We start from the raw sequence: 24,314 nt of genomic DNA on the forward strand, positions 1-24,314 counted from the left end.
CATCATACAAGGACTGTTACCATAAACATGATCCCCTTCCTTACCTTTATTCGTAAGTTGCTCTTGGTCTCAATCCTATTCTCCATACTGAGACAAATCAGTTTGTTCCCAGCACTGTTCAACTGGAGAGTCTAGGCACCAATCACAGTCTCCCATTGTACCTCAAACACTGCCATCTCCATTTCTTCTACCATTGATACCAATTTCATGGATCCCATCTACACCTCTCAGAGTCACGGTGACAGTATCAAACCTCCAACAAAAACTACAACAAGTTCCTGCAGCCTCCACCTCTCTGACCATGCTGTTACAGCTCCTGTCTTCAGTGTTCTACCAGACCCTCCTGTTCTACTTCACCCTTCTTTGATACTAACTTCAGTTCCATCATCTTCGACTCAGGCTAGATCTACACTGGCATCAACCAAGGCTATGTTTCCTTCTCAAGGCCCCACAAGCACAGTTTACTGAGGATTCTTATGGCTATGAAACCGAGACCTCGGCTCCGACGTCACCTTCTCCTCTTACTGAGTTTCCCATAGATGAAGTGGTTGATACAGGACCTGCATCTCCTCCTGAGGATGTCAAATTATTCTCTGATGTCATTGTGTGGATGGCCAAGGCACTCAAACTAGAAATCAAATCAACTCCAGCTCCTATTCATGACCCAGTGTTCCAGCTTGTTGACTCCCAATTTTCCATGCCGGTCCTAATGCCATTCCTTCCAGCTTTAAATGAGGTCATGTGTCAGTCATGGGCTAAACCTGCTTCTGTTCCTCCTGCTTCTAAGCAACTTGGAACATCTATATAAGATGCAGACATGATGGCTTGTCTATTTAACCATCCCACACTGAATTCCATCATGGGTGAGGCTTCCCAATCAGGGTCATCTGGAAAGTCCCACTCTGCCCCGGTTGACAAAGAAGATAGAAAGTTGGTTCTCTTTGAATGTCATTTTTACTCTTCAGCCTTCCTAGCAGAGAAGGTTGGAAACATGCAGACATGCATGTTAGTGTACCAAAGGTTCTTGTGGGATAAGTTTACGGCATTCATCCTCCGTGATTGAGTCTATCCATCTGGCATGTGATCTTCTTCCTCTACCTTTCCTAGCATTATTGTCTTTTCTAATGAGTCATGCCTTCTCATTATATGCCCAAACTATGACAGCCTCAGTTTAGTCATTTGGCTTCTAGGGCAAGTTCAGGCTTGATCTATTCAAGGACCAATTTATCTTTTTGTCTGACCATGGTATTCTCAGCACTCTTCTCCAGCACCATATCATAAATGAGTTTATTTTCTTTTTACCTGATTTTTTCACTATCTCGCTCTCACATCCATACATAGTGATGGGGAATATAGTCAATCCTCCATATCTAAGGATTCTTTTTTCACAGATTTAACCATCCACAGCTTCAAAATATTTTTTAAAAATATAAATTCCCAAAAGCAAATCTTGATTTTGCCATTTTGTATAAGGGAGACACACTGCTATATCATTATATTTAACAGTACTTGTGTGCCCACAGATTTTGGTATCCATGGCAGGTCTTGGGACCAAACCCCAGTGGATCCCAGGGGCTCATTGTACAATGGATTGGACAGTTCTGAATTTTGTACTCAGTTATATTTCTTTACTCTTTAGGATCTTGTCTAGTTTTTTCATCATTGTCCTTCAAATTCCTAGTCTTCTTCTGATTTCTTGTCTGATCAATGTTTGATCCAAAATACAGGAAAACTTTAACTATTTCGATTTCCTCATTGTGTAGTTTGAATTTATGTAGCTCCTCCATGGTCATTATTTTTGTTTTCTTTATGTTCAGCATTAAGCCTGATTTTTCACTTTTTTCTTTTACCTTCCTTAGTAATTGTTCCAAGGCCATGATGTTTTTTGCCAGTAGTATGGTGTCATCTGCATATCTTACCTTGGGGGCATTCCTTCTTCCTGTCTTTACTCCTCCTTCTTGTAACCTGCTCTTTGCATGACAGTTTCTGCATACAAATTGAACAAGTAGGGTGATAAAATGCAGCCTTGCCTGACCCCCTTATAAATTGGGATCCATTCTGTTTTTCTATAATTCTGTTTTAACAATTGGTTCTTATCTTAAGTGCAGATTTCTCATCAGGACTATCAAATGTAGTGGTATTCCCATTTCTTTAAGAGTGTTGCATAGCTTTTCACGATCTGTGCAGTCAAAGGCTTTGCTTTAGTCTTGTAAAATTCAATCTCTCTCCTGCTTTATTTCTTATGCGTAGTCCAAACCTGCCCACTGCATTTTACTCTTCATTACTGCCTGCTTTAGCATTCCTATCACATATGACTACTTGGAAGTCCTGTGTTGGTGTGTTGTCAATTTCTTCCTGGATTCTTTCATAAAAGAGACATGAATCTCTGAGAATCTCAGTTTCTTCTTCCTCTGCCTCTGTGGTTGGTGCATATACTTGGATTATGGTAATGTTTACAGGTTTTCCTTGAAGCCTTATTGACATGATCCGATCCGATTCTATTTTGCATTGTATCCTTTGACTCCTTTTCCTATATCTCTCTCTATTATGAGCGCTACCCCTTGTCTTCATGTCTCTTCATTTCCTGAGTAGAACCACCATGTAGTTATCTGATTTAAGGTGACACATTTTAGTGACTCATTTTAGCTCGCTTATTCCTAGTACTGTTATGTTTATGCATTCCATTTCCTTTTTTATTATGTCCAGCTTCCCCTTGCTCATGCTTCTCACATTCCACATTCCCATAATATGTGTTGTGCTCCTTCAGACAAACTTTGACTTGTTGAACATGTCTGCTTTTTGGCTCCCCATCTTTGAATTTCTCTGTGCCCTGATCAGCTCTCTGTTGTGATCTCCCAGTGTTGCTCCTTTTTATCTCTTTTTTGTATACCAGTCTTTTGTTGTTGTTGTTGTTGTTTCATCTGGGGCTGTCTCATCACAGGGTTTTCTTGGTAAAAGGGTCTTGCAAAGAAGTTTATCTTTGCCTTACTTCATGCAATACTAACTTACGTTAACTATGGTGTCACTGCTGTTCTCTCTGTGAGATCTTACATCATTGTCACCCAACCACTACTGGTGCTGCCCAGTAATAGTTTGTCCCTCTATTCAATTCATTCCCTTGTTTTGGCTGAGTTGTTTTCCCTCCCAGAGCCCTCAATTGACCCTCTCTTTATTTTTCTCAGATCCTTCAATTCCCACCAGTCTGTCTGTCTTTTTGTCCTTCCTTCCTTCCTTCAATGATGACTCTCTCAAAAAACAGCTCTCTTCTGTCTTCAGAGACCAAGCTCAACAGGTTGGGGCAGCAGTTCTATAGATCTCTGCTAGTTTTGCTCTCAAGGGCAAAGAATCAAGGATGACACCCCCTAAGAAAGTTCACATTCGGAATGTTCATCTCATGAAAAGAGACTTTGCATGTACTTAACTTGCTCAAGGTTGTTTCCTGGATACTCTGTCAATACCCAGTTGTAACAAAATCTTTTGCTCAGTAAAACCTTGCAAAGAATGTCCATTAATGTTCTGTGACACTATCCACAGAGCACATAAAGTTGTGAGAACATCTGACTATTTTGAAGGCTTTTTGATCTTTTGAGCTTCTCATTACCAGTAAGGTAGGATAAGTAGCCACAGACAACATGACAACAGCATACTACATCACAGGTTCTTTCATCCCTTCCCCTCCTCCCAGGTCTCTTTCTTACTACTTTGAAAATTGTCTTTGTGGGAGAAATGTCAAATTATGTTCTTAAAATATAATTTCATTTCCAACGAATGTAGGGTGACATTAGGTGTTACTGTACATGGTCAGATGACTTACAGTCAGCACTGTTGCTAATGGTATTGGGGTGGGTATCCTTGTTTTCTTCAGATTCTGAAAAGGGTCTATGGCACAAAAAAGTTTAGAAACCAAACAAAAGTACTACACAAACAAAAAAGCAGTCAATTGCATTCTCTCCTTGACCTTTCTCTTTCTAGTTTTGTAATGGTGCATCACAAAGCATGCCGATCTGTTACAGTCTGTTCAGTAGAGAGGGGCATATTGTACATTGCACATTCTCTAAGTCAAGCTGCTACCATCATGCATGAATCATTCCTCTGACAAATGGTCTTTTGGTCCCTAATAGGGAAGTGGGGCCAACTCTTACAGACATATGTGCTTCATGCACCAACAGGAATGGCTTGTCTCTGGGGATTTCTTCATATGAAGTGAAGGAGCTCCTTTACCTATTTCGCCCATTCTCTCTCATAACTATGGTGGTAATTAATGTCAGAGAAGATCTGACAAAACTACATTCTTATCACTTTATGATGATTTCATCAAGTCTGATTCACCACCCTACCACTTCTCTCCAGTCAGGAATTCGTCATACTTCAAGAAGATCCAGATTCTGTATTTTCTTACGGAACTAATCTTCATAATCACAGATGATGCTTCACTCACTAAATGTTTCAATGTGCTCTTCAAAACCTCTTGACCTCTTACTCCAGTCCCAAGCAGGGCCTTCTTCATTCTTCATTATCACTTAGTGAAAATGGTGGCAACATCTTCAGTCCTATTACAAAACAGCTTGCCTTTGCTAATGCAATCCAATTAATTGGAAATTGACAACTGTGAATTTCCAAAACTTGAAACATGTACATTCCTAAAGAGGCTGACGGTGGAAGAAGTGGTCTTGCATATTACATAAAGTTTCTTAGCAGTTTTCTAGAAGTGAGATAATCAGTATCTACTTGCAATGTAGGCAGCTAAATAATTTTTTGATAGTTCATTTCATCAATGGATAAACCAATTACTATGAGTGGGAGACAAATGTAAATACCATGAATTATATCAGAACATTGGGGGGGAGGGGGTGTTTCCAATTTTCTAATTACACTTTCAATTAACTCAAATCACTGCAGTAACATTTCTGGAAGATGTCTAGTCACCAGTGATAAATCCTATAATGGATTAGTGTTTCTTAATATCTTTCTTTGTTATCTAAGTTCCTTATCTTAAAAAACACATCAGTAGGTGTATTTTTCTTCTTCATTCCCAACATAAAGTTTTTTTTATTGCTTGTTTTCTTCATGACTGCAAGTTTAAAAGAATGCAATTTATTTTTCCATTATAGTACTTATCATTATAATGGGTGGTGGTATGGCTTTTATATTGAAAAGACTTTGGTGGAATGTTGTTGTGAAGAGACAAATTGTACTCCCTAGAAGATTGTTGTCAGTGAGGACTACATAAGTGAAATTTATAATTCGACAGAGATAAAAGCAGAAATATGGTTGAAATAGTAACATAACCAAATTTAGGCACTAATTCTTCATGTAGTTACAAAATGAGAGTTATAATTAATGTATTAGGCTCTTTTTATAATTCCTTGAAGAATTAGTGTCTAAATTTGGTTATGTTGCTGTTCCAGTCATGTTTCCTCCTTTTCCATTCTCTAAGCAGGCTCTGTTTTGCTAGAAAAACAACAACAGAACTTTAACTGAAAGGGGTAAGCCCTAAACACTAAAATGCAAATCCAGTCTCATGCTGCAAGGGAAAAAATCCTATCAGCAGGAGGTGACTTCTACCTCAAAATAAGCCTCATTTAGCCCAGTGTTACTGTAGCACCTTTGAGACTGACTGAGAGAAAGAAGCTTGTAGCATAAGCTTTGGGGCAAAAGAGAGTGCCCTGAAGCTTTCAAAGGCAGACTGGGGCTGCGGCAACTGCATGCCATGGCCCCAATCTGGTTTGAAGCCGGCGAAAAAGGAGCCACTCCTTTTTGAGCTAGCAAAAAGGCGGCTTTTCCAAACCTCCACGGCCCATGGGTGGCTTTAAGCTGCTCCAGCGGCGTACGACATGTAAATGCTGCGCCTCTGGAGCTCCCAGAAGCCAGCCCATGTCTGGGCAGCTGAATGGCTTGAAACCGTCTTCCAGGCATCTTGGGAGCATGCATTGTCTATACACCACATCCCCAAACCGGCAGGAAGCCTACTTTTTATGCTGGTCTGTTTCACCCCTAAGTCGTGAGGAGAGACTTAAGGAGCTAAGTATGTTTAGCCTGGAGAAGAGATGTTTAAGAGGTGATATGATAACCCTGTTTAAATATTTGAGGGGATGTCATACTGAAGATGGAGCAATCTTATTTTCTGCTGCTCCAGAGACTAGGACATAGAGCAATGGATGCAAACTGTAGAAAAAGAGATTCCACCTAAACATTAGGAGGAACTTCCTGACAGTAGGAGCTGTTCAACAGTGGAACACACTCCCTTGGAGACGGTGGAATCTCCTTCTTTGGAGGTCTTTAAACAGAGGATGATGGCCATCTGTCAAGGGTGCTTTGATTGAGAGTTTCTGCATGGCAGGGAGTTGGATTGGATTACCCTTGTGGTCTCTTCCAATTCTGTGAATCTATAAGTCTACTCTATCAGATGCATGGATTGAAATGCTTATTGCTAGACATTTATGCTCATGAAGGAGCAGATGCATATGTGAATAGCACTGTAATAGAAATGCAAAACTTGTGGGTATGGTGATGTGGTAACAAGTTAGTTTTAACAATGGTAGGGGGTCATTGGGAATCCATGGATACGGAGGGCTGACTGTATTCCCATTCCTATTGTCTGATTTATGTCAGTTTACCCTCTGGCACAGATATTGTTCTATTTGCCCTATGTAGGGTGCTGATGGGCATTTTTGACAGAGGATGGCATATATCCCATTAGAGGATGAGCAAATGAAAGTACCTCTTATGTTGTGGGTGATGTGATTAGGTCCTGTGATGACATTTCCTGAGTAGGTATGTGAGCAGAGTTGGGACTGCTGTATAGCAAAGCACTGGAAAATAGAAATTATACCAAGAATAGAGAAATGTATGCTTAAAAGATACATGAGATAAATTGATTATTTGACTCATTGAATACATAATATATCACTGAACAAAGTAGAGAAAGAATGACTTCCAATCATGTATTTCTGGGAAGAATACTTGAAAAACAAAAGATATACAATAAGGAGATGTACGATTACAGTTAACTCCAACTCATAATATATTCACAACATGAGTTGATAGCAAACACATATAAAAGGAATAGAAGAGAAATAAATAAGAACAAAACAGTAAAACTATCATGTGAATGAAGGAATAATGGCAACATTATCTTTATACAAAACTATATAATATATGTTGTTAATAGTGCAAAATTGGAGCATCATTCGAGAATCATTGGAAAAGGATTCAAGGTTAAGATAAACTGGAGAAAATTGGTTTCATTTAAACAATGTACTACAAGGAAGTTCATGTTAGGAGGGAATATATTCTTGTTTGTCATCTACATGTGTACTGTCTTACTACATGTGTATTATTTGGAGGAAAAATAAAAATAAAATTTAAAAAAATATTAACTTGTCACCTCATCAACATACTCACACGTTTTGCATTTCTATTACAGTACTATTCACACACACACAATTTCCCATTCCCGTACATACACTCCATACACCTGATGAAGTAGACGCAGGCCTGAAACAGACATGCCAATCTGGGGGCATGTCTTCCAGATGATACACGCCTCCGAATTGGGCTAAAGCCACCCCATGACCCAAACCCAATGCAAAAAGGAGCCCAAAAAAGCACTTCTTTACAGCATTGTGCTGTGGACTACGCTGTCTGGTCATTACAGTCCCGAACCAAATAAGGAGCAATCGGAGCGGGAGCAGCCTCTGGCCGCTCCTTTTAGTCTGTCTGCTCGAGGCCCTAGTCTGTAAAAGCTTATGCTACAAACGTCTTTCTCTCAATTAGTCTCAAAGGTGTACTACAAGATCTCTTTGTGATCCAGACTAACACTGCTATGTCTTTGAATTCTAAGCCTACTGTTTGTTACTTTTGACTAAACATTCGCAGGATTGTGCAGTGATGCTCTAAACCACTTCAGTCTGTTTTCAGGCCTGCTTCCTGAATGTTTTACTGTACTTACATATTTTTTCAATATTTGTTTCGCTTTTAGGATAGTACTTTGACAAACAGCTTTACTGAAAGCATAATGACACTTTTAATAGTTGCAAACATCTTGTAATCCCTATCTCATTTGATGTTGGTGGGGAAATTGTTAATCTTAATGGAGTTGAACTGAGAAGTCACAGGAAACTTAATTTAGAGTCATGAGCATGCCCGACTGTATTGTATAATACGTTTCACTGTGTATTAGCCTGCTTATTTATTTTATGCTGAATATCCCATTGTCACACTTTTAAAATTATCATTCAAGATAACAAAAACACTAACTTTACTTCTTTTTATTTTAAGGCCTATGATGGATTCGCCAGTTTAGGAATATCTCGGCTACTAGAACCTTCTGATATGGTTTTGTTAGCAATTCCTGACAAACTTTCTGTTATGACCTATCTTTATCAAATACGGGCACATTTCAGTGGACAGGAGCTAAATGTTGTTCAGATCGAAGAGAACAGCAGCAAAAGCACATACAAAGTGGGCAACTATGAAACAGACCCAAACAGTTCTGTGGATCAGGAAAAGTTCTATGCAGAACTTAATGACCTAAAACGAGAACCAGAACAACAGCAGGCTGAAGGAAGCTTGCCTGGCTTTGTTTTTGATGACTCTGTACTTCACAATCACAGTGGAGTTATGGAGTCAAATATTGAGCACCAAACTTCACATCAGCATCAAGCAGGAGATGATAATCTTGGCCCATGTGTGACATCCCCTTCCTCTCATAGGACTAGCAGTGATATAGGCCAACAAAAAATCCAAGAGAACATGGGAAGGGCTTCTGAATATGAGGAAACTGAGAAAAGCAGTACGACGCAAGCACCGCCTTTGTTGGGAAGGAAGAAACTACTAAAAGTAGATACTCTGGATCTTAGTGATTTGGCACAGGTCAGTGATCCAAAAAGGGACACATTCCCAATGTTATGTGAAGACACTGACAAGAAAGGACAAAAAAATTGTGGGACTACCGTTAATTTTTCAGAACCAGAAAACCATGGACGCCCAGATGTTAAAGAAAGTGGGAAACTGGATTCTGAATCGCATGTTCAAAAATCTGACTTAGAAGCAGAAAGTAAATCTGGATATTTCCACAATAGGAATGAGGATAGTGATAAAAAATCCCATTCATCTGAGAGGCAAACAGAGGCTAACTCAGATTTTGAGACCAAGACAATTCTACGACCAATAGATCTACCTGCAAAAACCGCACAGGTAAGAGCAGAAAATGTTTTTTTTAAATGAGCAGAAAATGTTTTTTTAAATACTGCAAATGATTTTGTTGCCGTAAAAAAAATATTTTTCTTCATCATTGCTGTTTTTAATGCAGTATGAATAATGATGCAAACAGAACTTTGCTTTTATTATATGGCTCAACAGATATATGTATGGGGCATGCAGAGTGTTTCAAAAATATACTGCATTGAAAGCAAAACCCAACAAACTTTTGGTATACTATTGTTTCTTTGTGTCTCCATTTGTCTGTCTCCTGTTAGAGCTAATTATTTTATGTAATCAACTTTCTCAAGAAAACAGGGTTTTATGTTCTTTTACTACTGACTGTGGAATATACACAGCCTCACACTTCATTTTAAAAGCAATTTATGATCCATAACATTTAACAAGTAAATGTAGTACTTTTCCCTGAGGAATAGCCACTCGGTAAGGACGGTCAGTTTTACTGTGGCAGGGAGACAATGGTGTATTTACGTAACCTGGTCAGTGAGTTGATAACTGATGTGGAATTTCATTTGGATTTGTCTAGGTTGCAGTTCATGCTGTATGACTTCTTTAATTTAAAAATAATGTTAGAATTCTTAAAGAAAATCCTTTGCCTTGCTAAGATCACTGGAGGTTTCAAACACAAACAGTGACTGTGCTTTAGAAATATATACTGAAATGTATACATGGCCTGCTAACTTGTTTGAAGTTCTCTATACTATCAAAAAGACCACACTTAAAAAATAATTTCTAACGGTACTAATGACTACTAGAAAATCCATTTAAAGGTACAAATAGTTCAGAAATAGATTATGCTTTTCTTGTTCCCATATTACAGTGTCTTCAGCTATGTTTCATAAAAAGGTGCTGTATATGTCATTGCAAAAATTACACAAGTCATTTTCAACAAGGGGACCCTAAGGCCAACCTATCATGGAGTTTTCTTGGCAAGATTTGTTCAGAGGACATTTGTCATTGCCATCCTCTGAGAATGAAAGCATATGACTTACCCAACGTCACTCAGTGGATTTCATCACCAAGCAGGGATTCAAATCCCGGTCTCCAGAGTCGTAGTCCAACGTTCAAACTACTACATCACCTGTTCTGTGCTGCATTTCCCCTGCTGCCTTGTCTAATCCATTTTCCTCATTTTGAGCACTGTTCTCTTTTTCAGAGAAGACCGAGGCAAAGAAAGTGTTGAGTAGTTATGCCTTTACTCTGTCTCTTGTTAGCATTTTACTATTTGCTCCACACAGTGGCATCCTATTATTTCCTTGGTTTTCCTTTTGCTGTGCACATGATCAAAAAAGCCCTTTTTATTGCCTTTAACCTCTCTAGCAAGCCTGAGCTCATTCTATGCTTTAGCTTTTCTGACTTTTTCCCTACCTAAGCTGGTTATTTGATTGAATTCTTGTTTGGTGATTTTTCCCCCTTTTCCATTTCTTGTATTGTTTCTTTTGAGTCTTAGCTCACTTGAAAGTTCTTTAGACATCCTTCCTGCTTTCTTCAGATACCTTGCATTTTTCCTTCTAATTGGAACTGTTTGAAATTGTGCCTTCAATAACTCACTTTTGAGAAACTTCCATCCCTCATGAATCCCCTTTTCTATTAGTATTCCTGACCATCGCCACTAGTATTTCCCTATGATTACTGAAATCAACTTTCTTAAAATCTAGAATGCATGTCTGGCTAGGCTTGGCTTCTCCTCCAGGAGGAGAAACCAGGAGAACATGGTTACTCCCACCTAAGGATGCTGCCACTTCCACCCCATTAACCAGATCATCCTTCTTGGTGAGGATCAGATATAAAATAGCTGATCCCCTAGTTGCCTCTTTCACCTTCTGGACAATGAAATTGTCTGCAAGGAAAGTGAGGAATTTGTTGGACTTCAAATTTCTGATAGAGTTTGATTTCCAGCAAATAGCTGAATAGCTGAAATCCCCTATTACTACTATTGTTTCTCTCCTTTCTGAATGTGTGATCATCTATTGCAGCAAGTAATCAGCCAAATCCTCAGTTTGATTGGAGGTCTGTAGTAGACCCCACAATAACATCCCTGTTTTTTATCTTCCCTTAATTTTTAACCAGATGATCTCAACTTGACTTCCAGGATTTAAGTAGTGGATCTGTTCACAAGAATACACATCCTTAATGTATAATGCTACTCCACTCCCTTCTCATTAGGCCTATTTCTCTGAAATAGATTATACCCCTCTATTATACATTCCAATCATGAGGCTCATCCCACCAGGTTGCAGTGGTGTCTATTATATCATATTTGCTCTGCTGCACTAAAAGTTCAAATCCATCTTGTTTATTTCCCATGCTCTGTGCATTATTGTAGAAATATCTAAGACCATGGGCTATTCCCTTATCTGACTTTTAAAGAGGTGTTGTTGTTTTTTGCCCATTTTTGGGTGCTTGTGCTATTTACCTTGTTGTCTGTATAACATTTGGGCTGTTGTCAACAACACTTTTCTGTCCTCAAGAATACTGTCTCCCTCTCCCAGAAAACTCAATTTAAAGCCCTCCTAAGATCTTTCAGACTCATAGCAAATGCTGTGAGGTACAACCCAGCCCTTGCCAAAAGTCCACCTCAGTGAAACCACACACTATGATCAGGGAAGCTAACAGGGAACAAAAGATTGCTAATGAACACGCCAATTACACCTCCATTCAACTCACACAAATAATCAGCCTTGACCCCAACAGACACAAGATCACCAAACTACAGTAGAACAATAGACATTAATGCACACTCAAGCAAGCCTTCACTAAGCTAAAAAAACACCCAGACATCCTTACCCCAACTGACCATCACCCAATAAGCTCTCCCAGCTTTCATCCAGACTTTATTTTTATCAGTGGGAGCACCCCAAGTATGGAATTCCACTCAGGATGCTGACACCAGTGAAAAGCAATGGAGAGGGGATGGAGACAGTTTTTGTCATCCATTTCCCCTTTTGCCAGCCTAACCTCTGATTGTGTTCCACAGCGACCTCCAGCTCTCCAGAGCAGATTGCGGGGGATGACAGGGACTATTCCACTGGAGTTCCCCTACTGGATAAAAAGCTTTCCATGGCCCAAAGGAGGCCATGTTCTGTTCAAAAACCTAAATGCACTTGATAGTATCATTTATAGTAGGCTCATTGAATCAGTGGGATTTATGCAAGTGTTGATTTTCCATTCAGCAGTTAATTCAACGAGTCTGTTCAATTTGGGATTAGCAACTGGAATTAGGGCAAAGTTTGGATCAAAAACACTGTAGGCCTGGGAAGGAAAACATTAATAAACATGTCATAATAGTGATATAAATTACTCTGCTGACACAGTTTTTGTATTCCAATGTTTATCAGATTGGCATGGGGAGCAGCCATGGGGAAACAGGTTCCATATCACTAGTAGTAAGTATAAATGAGGCCTCACAAAATATAGTTGCATTAAATATAGCCAGATGGTTTGTATTTGCCTTTTGCTGAACTAGTCAAGTCCACTGAAGGAACAGGAGATATTTGTTGCACATATCACCACCATAAGCACCTGATGATACTGATTCTGTATTATTTCCATAAATAATTATTTCAAACATGTTTTAAAAAATTAAAGTGTGTTAAGCCATCAAAATCCCTGTCAATGTATCCATGTTCAAAGCAGAGAAAAAACCTTTATATACAAACTCTGGAGACAGATTTTTATCCTGTCATGAGAGAGTGAAAATGTAAAGTTATATTTTCCTAATAAGCATTGAAAAGATTCATTCCCCCTTTATTTCTGAACTGTAATTTAATGTGTATGCAATCATTCCTTATACTTCTGCATTCTATGCCTGTTGGGCAAATAGTCAACACATTCCCTGTCTTCAAGCTTAAACCAAACAAAGCATTGAAGTAATTTTGGAGGGACCAGGAAGGGCACTCCTTTCCCACTACCTCTGTACCTGACTTCCCTATGGTTGCAAGGAAAGTAGAAAGGGAATGTACTAGTGTTCATTGGAAGATGCTTACACACCTTTACAAGACTGGGCATCTTTGCCTTTTTCATGGAAAATTTCAAGCTACATAATAATATGTGATCACAATTAATGTTCACACCAGTATAACGCAAAAAACTCTGTCTTTAGTCCCCATTCACACAACAAAAATAATACAGGATGAATCTGAGTTATTTCCTTGGTGTTCACACTTTCCTCAAATGCACTCAATGCACTTTGGGGGAGGGACTACCAAAAAACCCAGTTAACCTGGGATTTTCAATACCAAGTTTTTTCCCCCTGAAAAGGCAGCATTGATCCACATCTTTAGCAGTGTGAACATGCTTCCGAATCAATTCGGATTATTCTGTATCATTCAAGGGAATGGAAGTGGCTCCATTTTATCCCGAAATGATTGCATGTATGAATAACAATGGTTAAAATGACTCAGAGAGATTCACAAACCCAAAACATAATGGAAACAATGCTCCCGATATGTATCAGCACAGTAATCCTCATTTCCTCTAGTCTCTAGATAGTCCACCACTATGAAGCACCAAAAAAAAAAACCCAAACCCTAATATATGAAGACTACTGATCAAAAGCATACAGATACACAGTGTACAAAGTAGAAATTATGCATATGGGAACAAACAGAAAAGCATTATGGTCAATCATTTAATTCAGTTAGTAAATTCTAAAGAAATCCAAAATATTCATAGAACAGTTCTTAATAATAAATATTATGAAATAATTGTAGTGAAACAATTTTATTGAAATCCACCAAAAATCCTTTTCTTTATCCTATTGGCAGAAAGGTGCATTGTAAGTATATAACCTACAGAATAATTTACTACTATATTGCTCATTTCACTGTGGCAAAAACGCTGTTTCACAGCAGAAGGCTAGTTGTTTTCATTTCATTGTTGCTGAGGAAATCTTAAAGATGGAATGGAAACTATAAATTGCTGGAGTTGTTAGTCCTATGACTTATGGTTTATGACTACGACTGTGGCTTTTGACTCTATGGTTTACTATGGCCTGTTACAGACTGCCAAAATAAAGCTGCTTTGGGTCTCTTTGGAGGTATGCTGTTTAAATGATGCATGCATCCTAAAAATCCAGAAGCTGCACCAAAGCTGCCCTCCAGTGCTTAGGAATGGAGTGTGGCTTTGGCACGACCTCCATACACTTAGGACCCATGCATCATTTAAATAGCATACCTCCAAAGAGACCCGAAGCAGCTTTATTTTGGCAGTCTGTAACAGGCCTTAGTCCTATGAATCTACAAGTTTGAATTACTGATACAACATAGACTCACACTGTCGCCATTGCTTTTCATTCAGCATTTCTGCCAATTTATCCAATAAATCCAAAGCATTTATCCTACTAGCAGAATTTCAGCATTACTGCCAATAGGATTAATTGATAGATCATAATGTTTGTCTGTTGTTTGCCATATGTGTAATTTCTACTGTGTACGTACATTTTTATATGTGTCTGCTGTTGATCAGTAGTCTCTAGATAGTGTCAGAACATCCCCTTAAGTTTTTTAAAAGTGTTTAAGAGCTCCCAAAATTAATTTGTTATTGTTTAAATTATTTATTGAGAATTTAATTTTTTGCATAAATTGTTACATTAATTTGTAAGTTAATCATTTGTCGTTGTTGTGTGCCTCTGAGTCATTTTTTTACTTATGAACCTACAAAAGAACCTAAAATGAACCTGTCATTGGATTTACTTGGCAGGTTTCTTCAGGGGGGATTTGCCATTGCCATCCTCTGAGAATTACCACTTTTAACTTTAAAAACTATAAATGGTCTATTAATCAGAAGCTAATGTGCCATGCAAAGCCTTCTCAGTCTTCACACCTGAACCTCTTTCATGCAAAATTTTCTACGGCTACAAACTGAAACTCATTTCACCACCCAATTTTCCAAATTTTCAATACTGTATCTCATAGAATCATAGAATCGTAGAGATAAAGGCATAATATGTCAAAACCTGCTAGTCCACCCCCCCCCAAAAAAAAAAACAAACAAACATGAGAAAGGACCTTACTACATTCAAACTAGGGGACTGCAGACAGGAGGAACACTGGCCAAAGTGTTCCAGTGGATGCTAGTCATAACTTTTTCATGCCTTGAATTTTGAATTGCACAATTTTCTTTTGGAAACTGTTCATCTTTTCTGGCACTATGCATGTTGTGACACTTAGCACACAAACTAAGCCCCAGTGAGTGGCCTCAGAGAACAAGTCTACTGTTACTAGAAGTTCTAGTGGCTGAGCAGCAACAAGATCAAGAAGATGTAGATAGATTGTGTACCTCTATTGATTCAAGGTTTCTCAGTGATGGACATCCTAACAACGTATTTCCACGCACAGCTCAAACCCTCAATTCTTTGCCTGTTTTCCTTCACTCCTGTTCTAGTCCTCAGTTGCTTGCGGTACTTCTGTCAGCAAATTCATGAATCCTTCCTGCATTTTCCTAAGATAACCCAGCACACCAAGAAACTGTAGAAGAGAGGTGTGCATCTGTATTGGGACCCAGTTTTCACAACTACACCAGCACATGCAAGTGATGTCCCATATCTTTCAGTTACCATTTTTTCCCAGATTTTTACGAGAAAGGGGCTTTTGTGGAGTTGGGAAATTCTAGAATATGGGTAAAAGCAAACCATTGTGTCATTGGAGAATTTTGGGTAGTGGATTTTTAATTAAAATCTGTGCAGTGGGGGTCTTAAAACTGTAACCCATGGGCCTCACTTTCCCCACCTGTGCTATATAGCGCACCCTTCCCTTATGTGGGGATCCATTCTGGACCTCCCGTCATAAGGGAAAAAATGCGTATTAGAAGTAATGGGGCTCGTGCATGCCAGGGCGCAAGAGCCGCGTATGGCGCATCCACGTATTACAACATAGGACTGCACTGCAGAATTGTCATACATTATTCTAATTCCTCCCAGAAAAAAAATAATGTATATAACAATAGTGGGATAGTTAGGGGCTGTGCAGACTTTGGGCCAGCTTGGGAGCGTAGTTGGGGCGTAGCATCTACACAACATACACCCCGCCTCCACCCCCAAGGCAGCATGATGCTGCACACTGCACCACACGGCATCATGGCACTCCTCCAATGCTACATACATACGATACAGCACCTCTTGATTAACTGATCATCAGTTTGTTCCTTCTTGCTTCCCATTAACCATTTTACTCAACTGCCAACCAACTGTTTTTCAACATTTTTTACTTGTACCTGTACTGTTCCACCCACCTTCCCTTGCATTTGTGGGGGGGGGGGTTGTTTCTTTCTCTCTTTTTGAGCACTAAAAGTGGACTGGGTTGCTCTTCTTGTCTTCCTCCTGGTTGCCACACTTCAAGTTGGTTTATGCTACTTGGATGTGGCTTCTGTTTGCCCATTCAATCACATCAAGCAGCAGCAGTCTACCTGTTAACCCACCCACCCATCAACTCTTTTGAAACAGGGTGTTTAAAAATTCAGGCAGCTGTTTCCCCCTAAATGTAGGGACAAGGAGGAAAGAAAGAAGAAAAATCATGCTGGGATTATTCAATTTCATTCTGCAAGGCTTTTAGTGTAGTAATATAATGTAAACTTAGGGCCCAAACAGACAGGCCAAATTAAAGCTGTTTCAGGTCACTTGGGACGTATGCTGTTTAAATGATGTATGCATCCTAAGAGGCTGGGCGGACTGGAGCGCAGCTTTGGCAAAGCTTCTGGCCTCTTAAGATATGTATGTCATTTCAACATCATACCTACAAAGTGACCTGAAGCAGCTTTATTTTGGCCTGTCTGTTTGGGCTCTTAAAAACCAACACAAATTAACAGTGCAAAAAAACCAAAAAACCACCTGCTTTTCAACTTAAACATAATTAATAAAAGGTTTTTTTTAGTATAAATAGAATGTAATGGCTTTTCACTATCTTTGCCACAGAGAGCCATATTTAGAGCAGACATTGATCCTACACGAGGAGCCCAAAACTTCCTTTTTATATATATGACTGGATCTTGGATTTTTTTTTTATCCCATCTTTCTCCCAAGTTGGGACACACAAACACATTAAAAACAATTACTGTATTTTCTGGCGTATAAGACTACTTTTTAACCCAGGAAAATCTTCTCAAAAGTCAGGGATCGTCTTATACGCTGAGTGTCTTCTTATAGGGTGGGTGCTGAAACTTCTGAGCTGGACTGGAGAATCTGCGGTTGCCACATATGGTTGGGGGAGCTCAAAATGGCCGTAGCCGCATACCCTCCATATGTGGCGACCATATGAAAGCAGGAAGGGAGGCACTGTACAAGTACGGTTGATTGGAGACAGGGAGGGCTGAGCACGCAGGGAGACCTAACCAATCCAAGCAGGCTTTGCATACAACAAGTTTTCCTGCTAAGTACCTGCATGTCATAAGCATTTAAATTAAAATTACCATATTGAAATCAAATCTGATTTTTTAAAATTTTTATTTGGTGTGCGTTGGAAGAGGGGTAGTCTTAAACGGCGAGTATATCCCAAACTCTATATTTTAACTGGAAAAGTTGGGGTCGTCTTATACGCCCAGTCGTCTTATATGCCGGAAAATACAGCAAAATAATCAAATTAAAACAGTAAAAAGTTTTTTAAAAAAAATACATCATACAGAATTTAAAACATACAAAGTTAAAAATAATCCAAACCAAACCCCCAGCCCCCAATAAAACCAGGCCTGCATGATTTGAAAAAGCTTGCTTGAACAAAAATGTCTGCTTGCCGGCGAAAGGCCAGCAGGGAGGGAGCCAGCCTAACTTTCCATGGAAGGGAGATCCACAGCGTGGGAGCAGCCACTGAGAAGGCTCTCTCTCGTGTCCTCACCAAACAAGCCTGGGATGGTGGTGGGACAGAGAAAGCCTTCTCCCGAGGAACTTAGGGCTCTAAGTGGTTTGTATGGATTGAGTTATATCTTTAGCTGCAATGACTGTACTTCATGTTTTCCTGTAATTTACTGTGGTATTCTTGCTGAATGAAGCATTATATAGTACGGTATAATATATTGTGTATATGACAGTTTAGGATATCTTTGTCATTAATTATTTCAGTTTTTAAAATTATTATTGTTATTCTTATTATAATTTTAAGCAACGAATGTTATCAAGACAGGAAGAATTAAAAGAACGGGCAAGAATCCTACTTGAACAGGCAAGAAGAGATGCAGCCTTAAAGGCAGGAAACAGACAATTGTCCAGCTCAACAACATCAGGACGCTCCAAACAACTGAATGATGTAAGGAATTTTGGTCATGATGGTCATAGGAGAAACCATATATTTCATATGTGCCTTTTTTTAAAAAAAAATGTTAATGGATTGCATTGCTGTTACTAGATGTTACACTGAAACATAGCAATATATGAAGATGGCAGCAGGATATTATTTATGGGTGACTCTTCATATCCTACAAGTGCTGAGCATTCATCTCCTCCCACCAAGAGCTGATTATTTTCCTACTGACTGAGGCCAATGAAAGATCGAAAGCCCGTTGAAAGCAGTGCTCTTTGAGTGCTAGCCGATTTAAGATATTAGTCAGATGAAAGGCAAAGTTATCTGTCACATTACAGTGTTGCACCCAGTACTATTTCTCACAGTGACCCTCCTTTTATCATCAGAATGAATTATTCTGATGGCACTGGAAAGCATAGCTAAGCAAACCTGGGTCCAATGGGGAAGCAGCTGCAGTTGCCTATTGCTCCACCAATAACCTCAACGGTGACCTGGAGGGGACTGTAATCTCTAGAGATGAAAGCTAATTAAATTTTTATGCAATCCTTTCCAAAGCAGAGGTTGCCTGTTGTGTCACATTATGTGCTGTAATTTTGCAATTCTAACCATTTGCACATGAGAAACAGTGCTAGCACTCTGCAGCTCTCATTTTGCTAATGACTGTAACATGGCCAAATAATTATTTCAAGCCTTTCAGTAAACAATTGGTTTGTGTTTGCTAGTATAAATTGGCTTGCCCCAATCCTGCACGCATTTATTTTATTTTTACTTTTACTTGAATTCATGTTGGGTCACTGCTTGGAATATTTAACTGCATTCTGAAGTCTTTGTAGAGTAAAACTAAATTTAGAGCATTCCTTGTTTCAGAAAAAAAAAATTCATACATTGCTTGTGAACACTTACAGGACAATATAGTTGTCATAGGTCTTGTACTTCATGTACCTATGCTATTGATGTTAAGGTCTTATATCTTTTAGATATTAACTGTCTTGGTGTACTGTTTAATCACCATACAATATTCCTTGTCTCATCTATTATCAAGTCACTCCTTCTTCTAGCAGAGAATCTGAGTTCCTTAATTGTGTGTTTGTTGTTACAGCTTGTGGCACATTTGTTTCTTGGCAAGGATTAGGTTTTTAAAGTGATTTTTATCCACATAGCTATAAAATGTTCACTTATTTAAAGACATAACACAACAGGAATTATTTCTGTGTCACAAGTTAAATCACACCCTTGTGTGCTCTTGGTGCAGATGTTCCCATTTGCTTTAGCACTCAGAAATTTAATTTTTGCACTTATGGTGCCGCTCTATTGTCGTTTTCCTAAAAGAAATATTAACTAGGTACAGGTTGTTCCAGGGTGTAATGTGTTTGTTTAAGCATGACATCTTAAACAAACCAATCAGTCTGTCCCTAGAAAGACAGGTGGTTTTAGATCCAGTGATTGTGCATTTTTGGTTGCATAATCATACAGATCTGCATTCAGATAAAAACAGGATACCCCAATTTATTTGTTAGTTTCTCTGGGAATGTGCAGGACAAGGCTTGAATATGCTCTCCAGAAAGTAATGAACAGTTCCTTTGACAGTGGCATCCAACCAGGTTATATTTACTCATCCCCTTTATTATTTTCATTTCTATTAAGCTCACCATATCTCTTTAAATATTTCACACACATGCAATCATCGTCATAATAGTTCAGTGTTTTGCAAGTGGTGATTACCTAACTAGAAGTGGTGTAATTTTTTTTCCAACTTCAACTCAGTTGTTAAAAAAAAGAGAGAGAGAGACATCTTATATTCTATTGTTGTCATTGTTTTCAGCAGCTTCTCTTTCTACATAGTCAGGTAATTCATAAAGTAAAGAAAAAAAATTGTACCACAGACGTAAAATGAATTTGAAGATTATTTAAAACAATGTATTCTTCCAACAAACCCTAGTTTTGTATTTTTCTGAGGCTGCTAGATTGCATATTAGAACTATTTACCAATGTCAGAGAACTATAATTCCCTGGGGTTTCCTGGAATAAGCAAATAGCAGTTTAAAACCCTTAAACTGAGATGTTTGTAGTGAAAATTTGGCCCGGCATAACTAACTATGCCTTTTAAGCCTTTTCTTTTGAAAAATTGACATCAGTTAATGTTGAAAGGACATCAGTGCCTCTTCCACTAGAACTATGTGGCAGAAATACTTGTCCTTATGAGTGTATTATAGCAGCACTCTCCTCCATAGAAGCAAATGGTTGTCTGTATTTAATATGGGAAAAGTAACAGCAAGTACTTAGAGAAGTTAGTCTTCTGTGCTTGGTAATCCCCTGGATAAAGAGATTGTGCTTATCTCCCATTACTTTTACCCATTTCAGTACACTTGCTTTGTTCCAAATAATTTAATGGAAGCCACTGAGGCTGCTGCTGCACTGTAAAAATAAAGCAGTTTGATACCACTTTCATTTCCATGGCTCAGTGCCATGGAATTTGGGGGTTTGTAGCTTGTTGGGGCACAGAAGTGCTCTGATAGAGAAAGCTAAATATCTCACAAAGCTACAAATCCCAGAGGTCTATAGTACTGAATCATGGCAGTTAAAGTGGTGTCAAACTGATTTATTTCTGCAGCATGGCAGCAGCCAGAGAAGTGACTATTTCTTTGACTACCATTTACCCTCTCTGGGATTTATTCTTGGTCTAGGTATAAGTACAAACCAAGGAACCTATTTTTCTGTGTATGATGATTCTGTGATTTCTATGTATGATTATTTTTCCCACACAGCTCATATATCAGGACCTTCTTACCACAGCTTTCGGGCTCTTAGGAGTTATAGTGTATAGCTTTTAGAAAAATCTGTCACAGTGCATCCCTTAGGAGTCTATATTGGTTATGCTTAGAGAGCTATTAAATTAATTCATGTTGTCTTGCATTGCTTAAGCCAAAGCTACAACATGGTATTCTCTATGAGAGTTAAGCTGTCTACAGTTGGAGGAGAGTTATTAGGTTAATCTTAAGTCCTTTAACATTGCTAAAGGAAACAAAGGGATTCTCCTGATCATCTTGCAATTTGAGCACGTTACGCATAGAGTAAGATAAAATCAGTAAAATTAGAGTACTGTTTTTATGCTCTACTCATATGTCAAAGTAGCCCTGGCCCTTGGCAAAAGATTGTTGGGCATATTTTAAGATGGGTCCCTATTTGCATATGACTTTCATTAGGCCTGTTGGATCTGGCTGCTGTACTTATATAAGTAGTATGTCAGGAACAGCACATTCTTTCTGCAGTCATATATTGGAAGGGAAGATCCCTGCTGAAAAGCCAATGAATTGTCATCTTCTCATTGTAGAATAAACTCCAGCATAACCAGAAGGCTTTTTGAAGCACATGAACCCTGTAAATTGGAAGAATAGCATAGGGAAAAGCAGTTGAACAGTGTTGTGCAGTGTAACTGTAATGCTCATTTCCACAGTGTCAATGCAGTGTTTAAAGCAAAGTATCTTCATAGTTAGCAAGTTTATGTTACCAGCTTTGATATATATCTGGAATGCATGGAAATACACATTTTAAATTTTAAACTGTAGGGGACATCATAGTCCTGCTTACTAGGAAAGAAGAATACAGATGTTCACAAAACAGCAGCTACTTATAAACATGGAAATCTCTCATGCAATAAATAGGCCCAAGGTTTATGCTGAAAAGACCGTCGGTTTGGAACATCCCTTTATAGTTCTGTCTTGTTCAAAAGACTTTTTTCAGCTGTATCTAATGTATACTTAATAAGTACTTTGTACTTTTTCTGTTCTGTCCATTACTTAGCATTTTTACAAGTAGGAGATATTTGAAAATAGAAACTTTTTTAAACATACAAACTGACTTAAATGAAATAGAAACTTTCTGTGGCAACTTTCATAATTCAACAGACAACCTATTTGAAAAGTTTTTTTAATAGACCTCTTTGGATTTTTCTTTTAATTTAAATACTGGTTTAGTAATAAACTCAGAAATATTTTTAGTATCCATTAAACAAACCACTTCTTTGATCCAGTGCAGCATTATCCCTGATAACATCAATACCACAGTGATGGCATGTAAGGATATGTACAGCGCTGTGTAAATTTACAGTGCTTCATAAATAAAGGTTAATAATAATAATAATATTTAGTAGCTGCTGATATATCTCTGACAGGATAAACAAGTTAAAAGCTGTATTTGAAAACTGGTGATTTGATATTCATTAGACACTATTGTAAAGTAAAGTTATATGTAAATTGTGTAACAAAAAAAAGGAAACAACAACAAAGGAAACAATCTCTAATATGGCAATATGAAAGCCATATTAGAGATTGGATGGGTTTAATGTACTTTTTCTTGACGAGCAAAAATTAGAACATATTGGTTGACTACAGTTTACTACATCTTTATAAGAAGAATGGCTATACGTATCTTCCTATCCTGAAGGTTAAAGACATCCTTGTTTAACTGGCCTTAGGAAGCACAACCAAGTTCCTGTATTATTGGGATTTATATTATCAATAAATTATTTTTGAGAAATGAGAAAATCAACAGAACAAGACTAGCCGCTGTCAATTAAACCTCCAACAGACCCTGTACCACAACTACCTTTTAAAAATATTGAAGGGTGGGACCTCATATATGGCAACCATGGTCCTTTGATGATAATTGGAAAATATTGATTGGAGAGGAAAGACTAATCTGCCATACTGATAATTGGGGCCAGATTTAGATACGATCACTAGATTCCCTTTAGATTATACAAGAAACAGTTACCACCTAATTGTTAAAGAGATTGAGTATTATTTTGATAATCCCTAAATGCTGGTAATTTATTCACTCTTGGGCATAAAAACTTCCAAATGTGGTGTAAGATTATAAAGGTATATAATGTTTAAATATCATGGATATGGCAGTTTTCCATGCTATTTTAAACTTTGTATCAACAAAGCCTTAACTAAGAAAAATACAATTTCTACAAATCCTTTTTTTTTTTAAATAAACATTCATTTTCTGCTAAAGCAACTGAGATCTGTGCAATCTGAACTAGTTCCATTAAAGGCATAAGGTCAGTTATCCTTTACGTTTTTAAAAGAAGCATATTTGTTTTAGGATTTACATAGTCTGTTGACCCTTTTAATTGTCATTTAATTGTGATTTTGTGTAGATTGAAGAGGGAGGGGGAAATACAACATTTAAAAGCACAAGATTTGGCAGATACAGCTTCTACACATTGAGAGTAAATACATGACATTTTGCTGAATATTTTAAACCAGTCATTGTGCTCTGTTTTCATCATAACAAAGCAAAAATAATCCTTCGCTGTAAACTTCTGTTACTTTGTGGAGTCAAGATTGGTTTTAGATTTTCAGTGAAGTAGTTAATTCTACAGCTGATTACTTTTAATCTCTGCTAAGGTGTGGCCTACATTTCATCACTTAGGTTTTATCAATTGTTAATTATTTTTTTCATTTAACTTGGCTTGCTGTCTGACCTGTGTTTTTCAGTACCAAGCAATACTAAAAAGATTTAGTTAATTAAGCAACATTTTTTCTACTCTAGGCCATGTAAAAACACACTGGCCTAATACAGAAACCCAGATATTTTCTTGTTGTCTGCCTAGAGCCGCAGTGAAGTGATCTCTATTTCAGAGAGATCATTTTGTTATAATGCCAACACTTTTTTTAACACCAGGGATGCTCTTTTTATACTGCTGCTAATGACCATAAATGTTTTTGTGTGGCTGTTTTCAATTCATCCCAGGATGATATCAACATTACTTAGAGCCGTATGTTTCATTGCATTTCTCAGCATGTACAAGGGTAGAGTTAAAATCTTTATTCATTTCATTTTAAAATGTTTCTTTTG

At 38.1% G+C, this 24,314-nt stretch overlaps 1 protein-coding gene across 1 annotated transcript in view; it reads left to right on the forward strand.

The window, feature by feature from the left end:
* The window catches only part of EHBP1 (EH domain binding protein 1), a 306,873-nt gene that overhangs the window by 181,665 nt on the left and 100,894 nt on the right, over positions 1 to 24,314 (forward strand). The window contains exons 14-15 of the mRNA XM_042458024.1: positions 8,281 to 9,198; positions 18,312 to 18,455. Of these exons, the coding sequence (XP_042313958.1) occupies positions 8,281 to 9,198; positions 18,312 to 18,455 (1,062 nt within the window). The remainder of the gene's footprint in view (positions 1 to 8,280; positions 9,199 to 18,311; positions 18,456 to 24,314) is intronic.

The sequence above is a fragment of the Sceloporus undulatus genome, chromosome 1, assembly GCF_019175285.1.
Source record: "Sceloporus undulatus isolate JIND9_A2432 ecotype Alabama chromosome 1, SceUnd_v1.1, whole genome shotgun sequence".
NCBI classification, from domain to species: Eukaryota; Metazoa; Chordata; class Lepidosauria; order Squamata; family Phrynosomatidae; genus Sceloporus; species Sceloporus undulatus.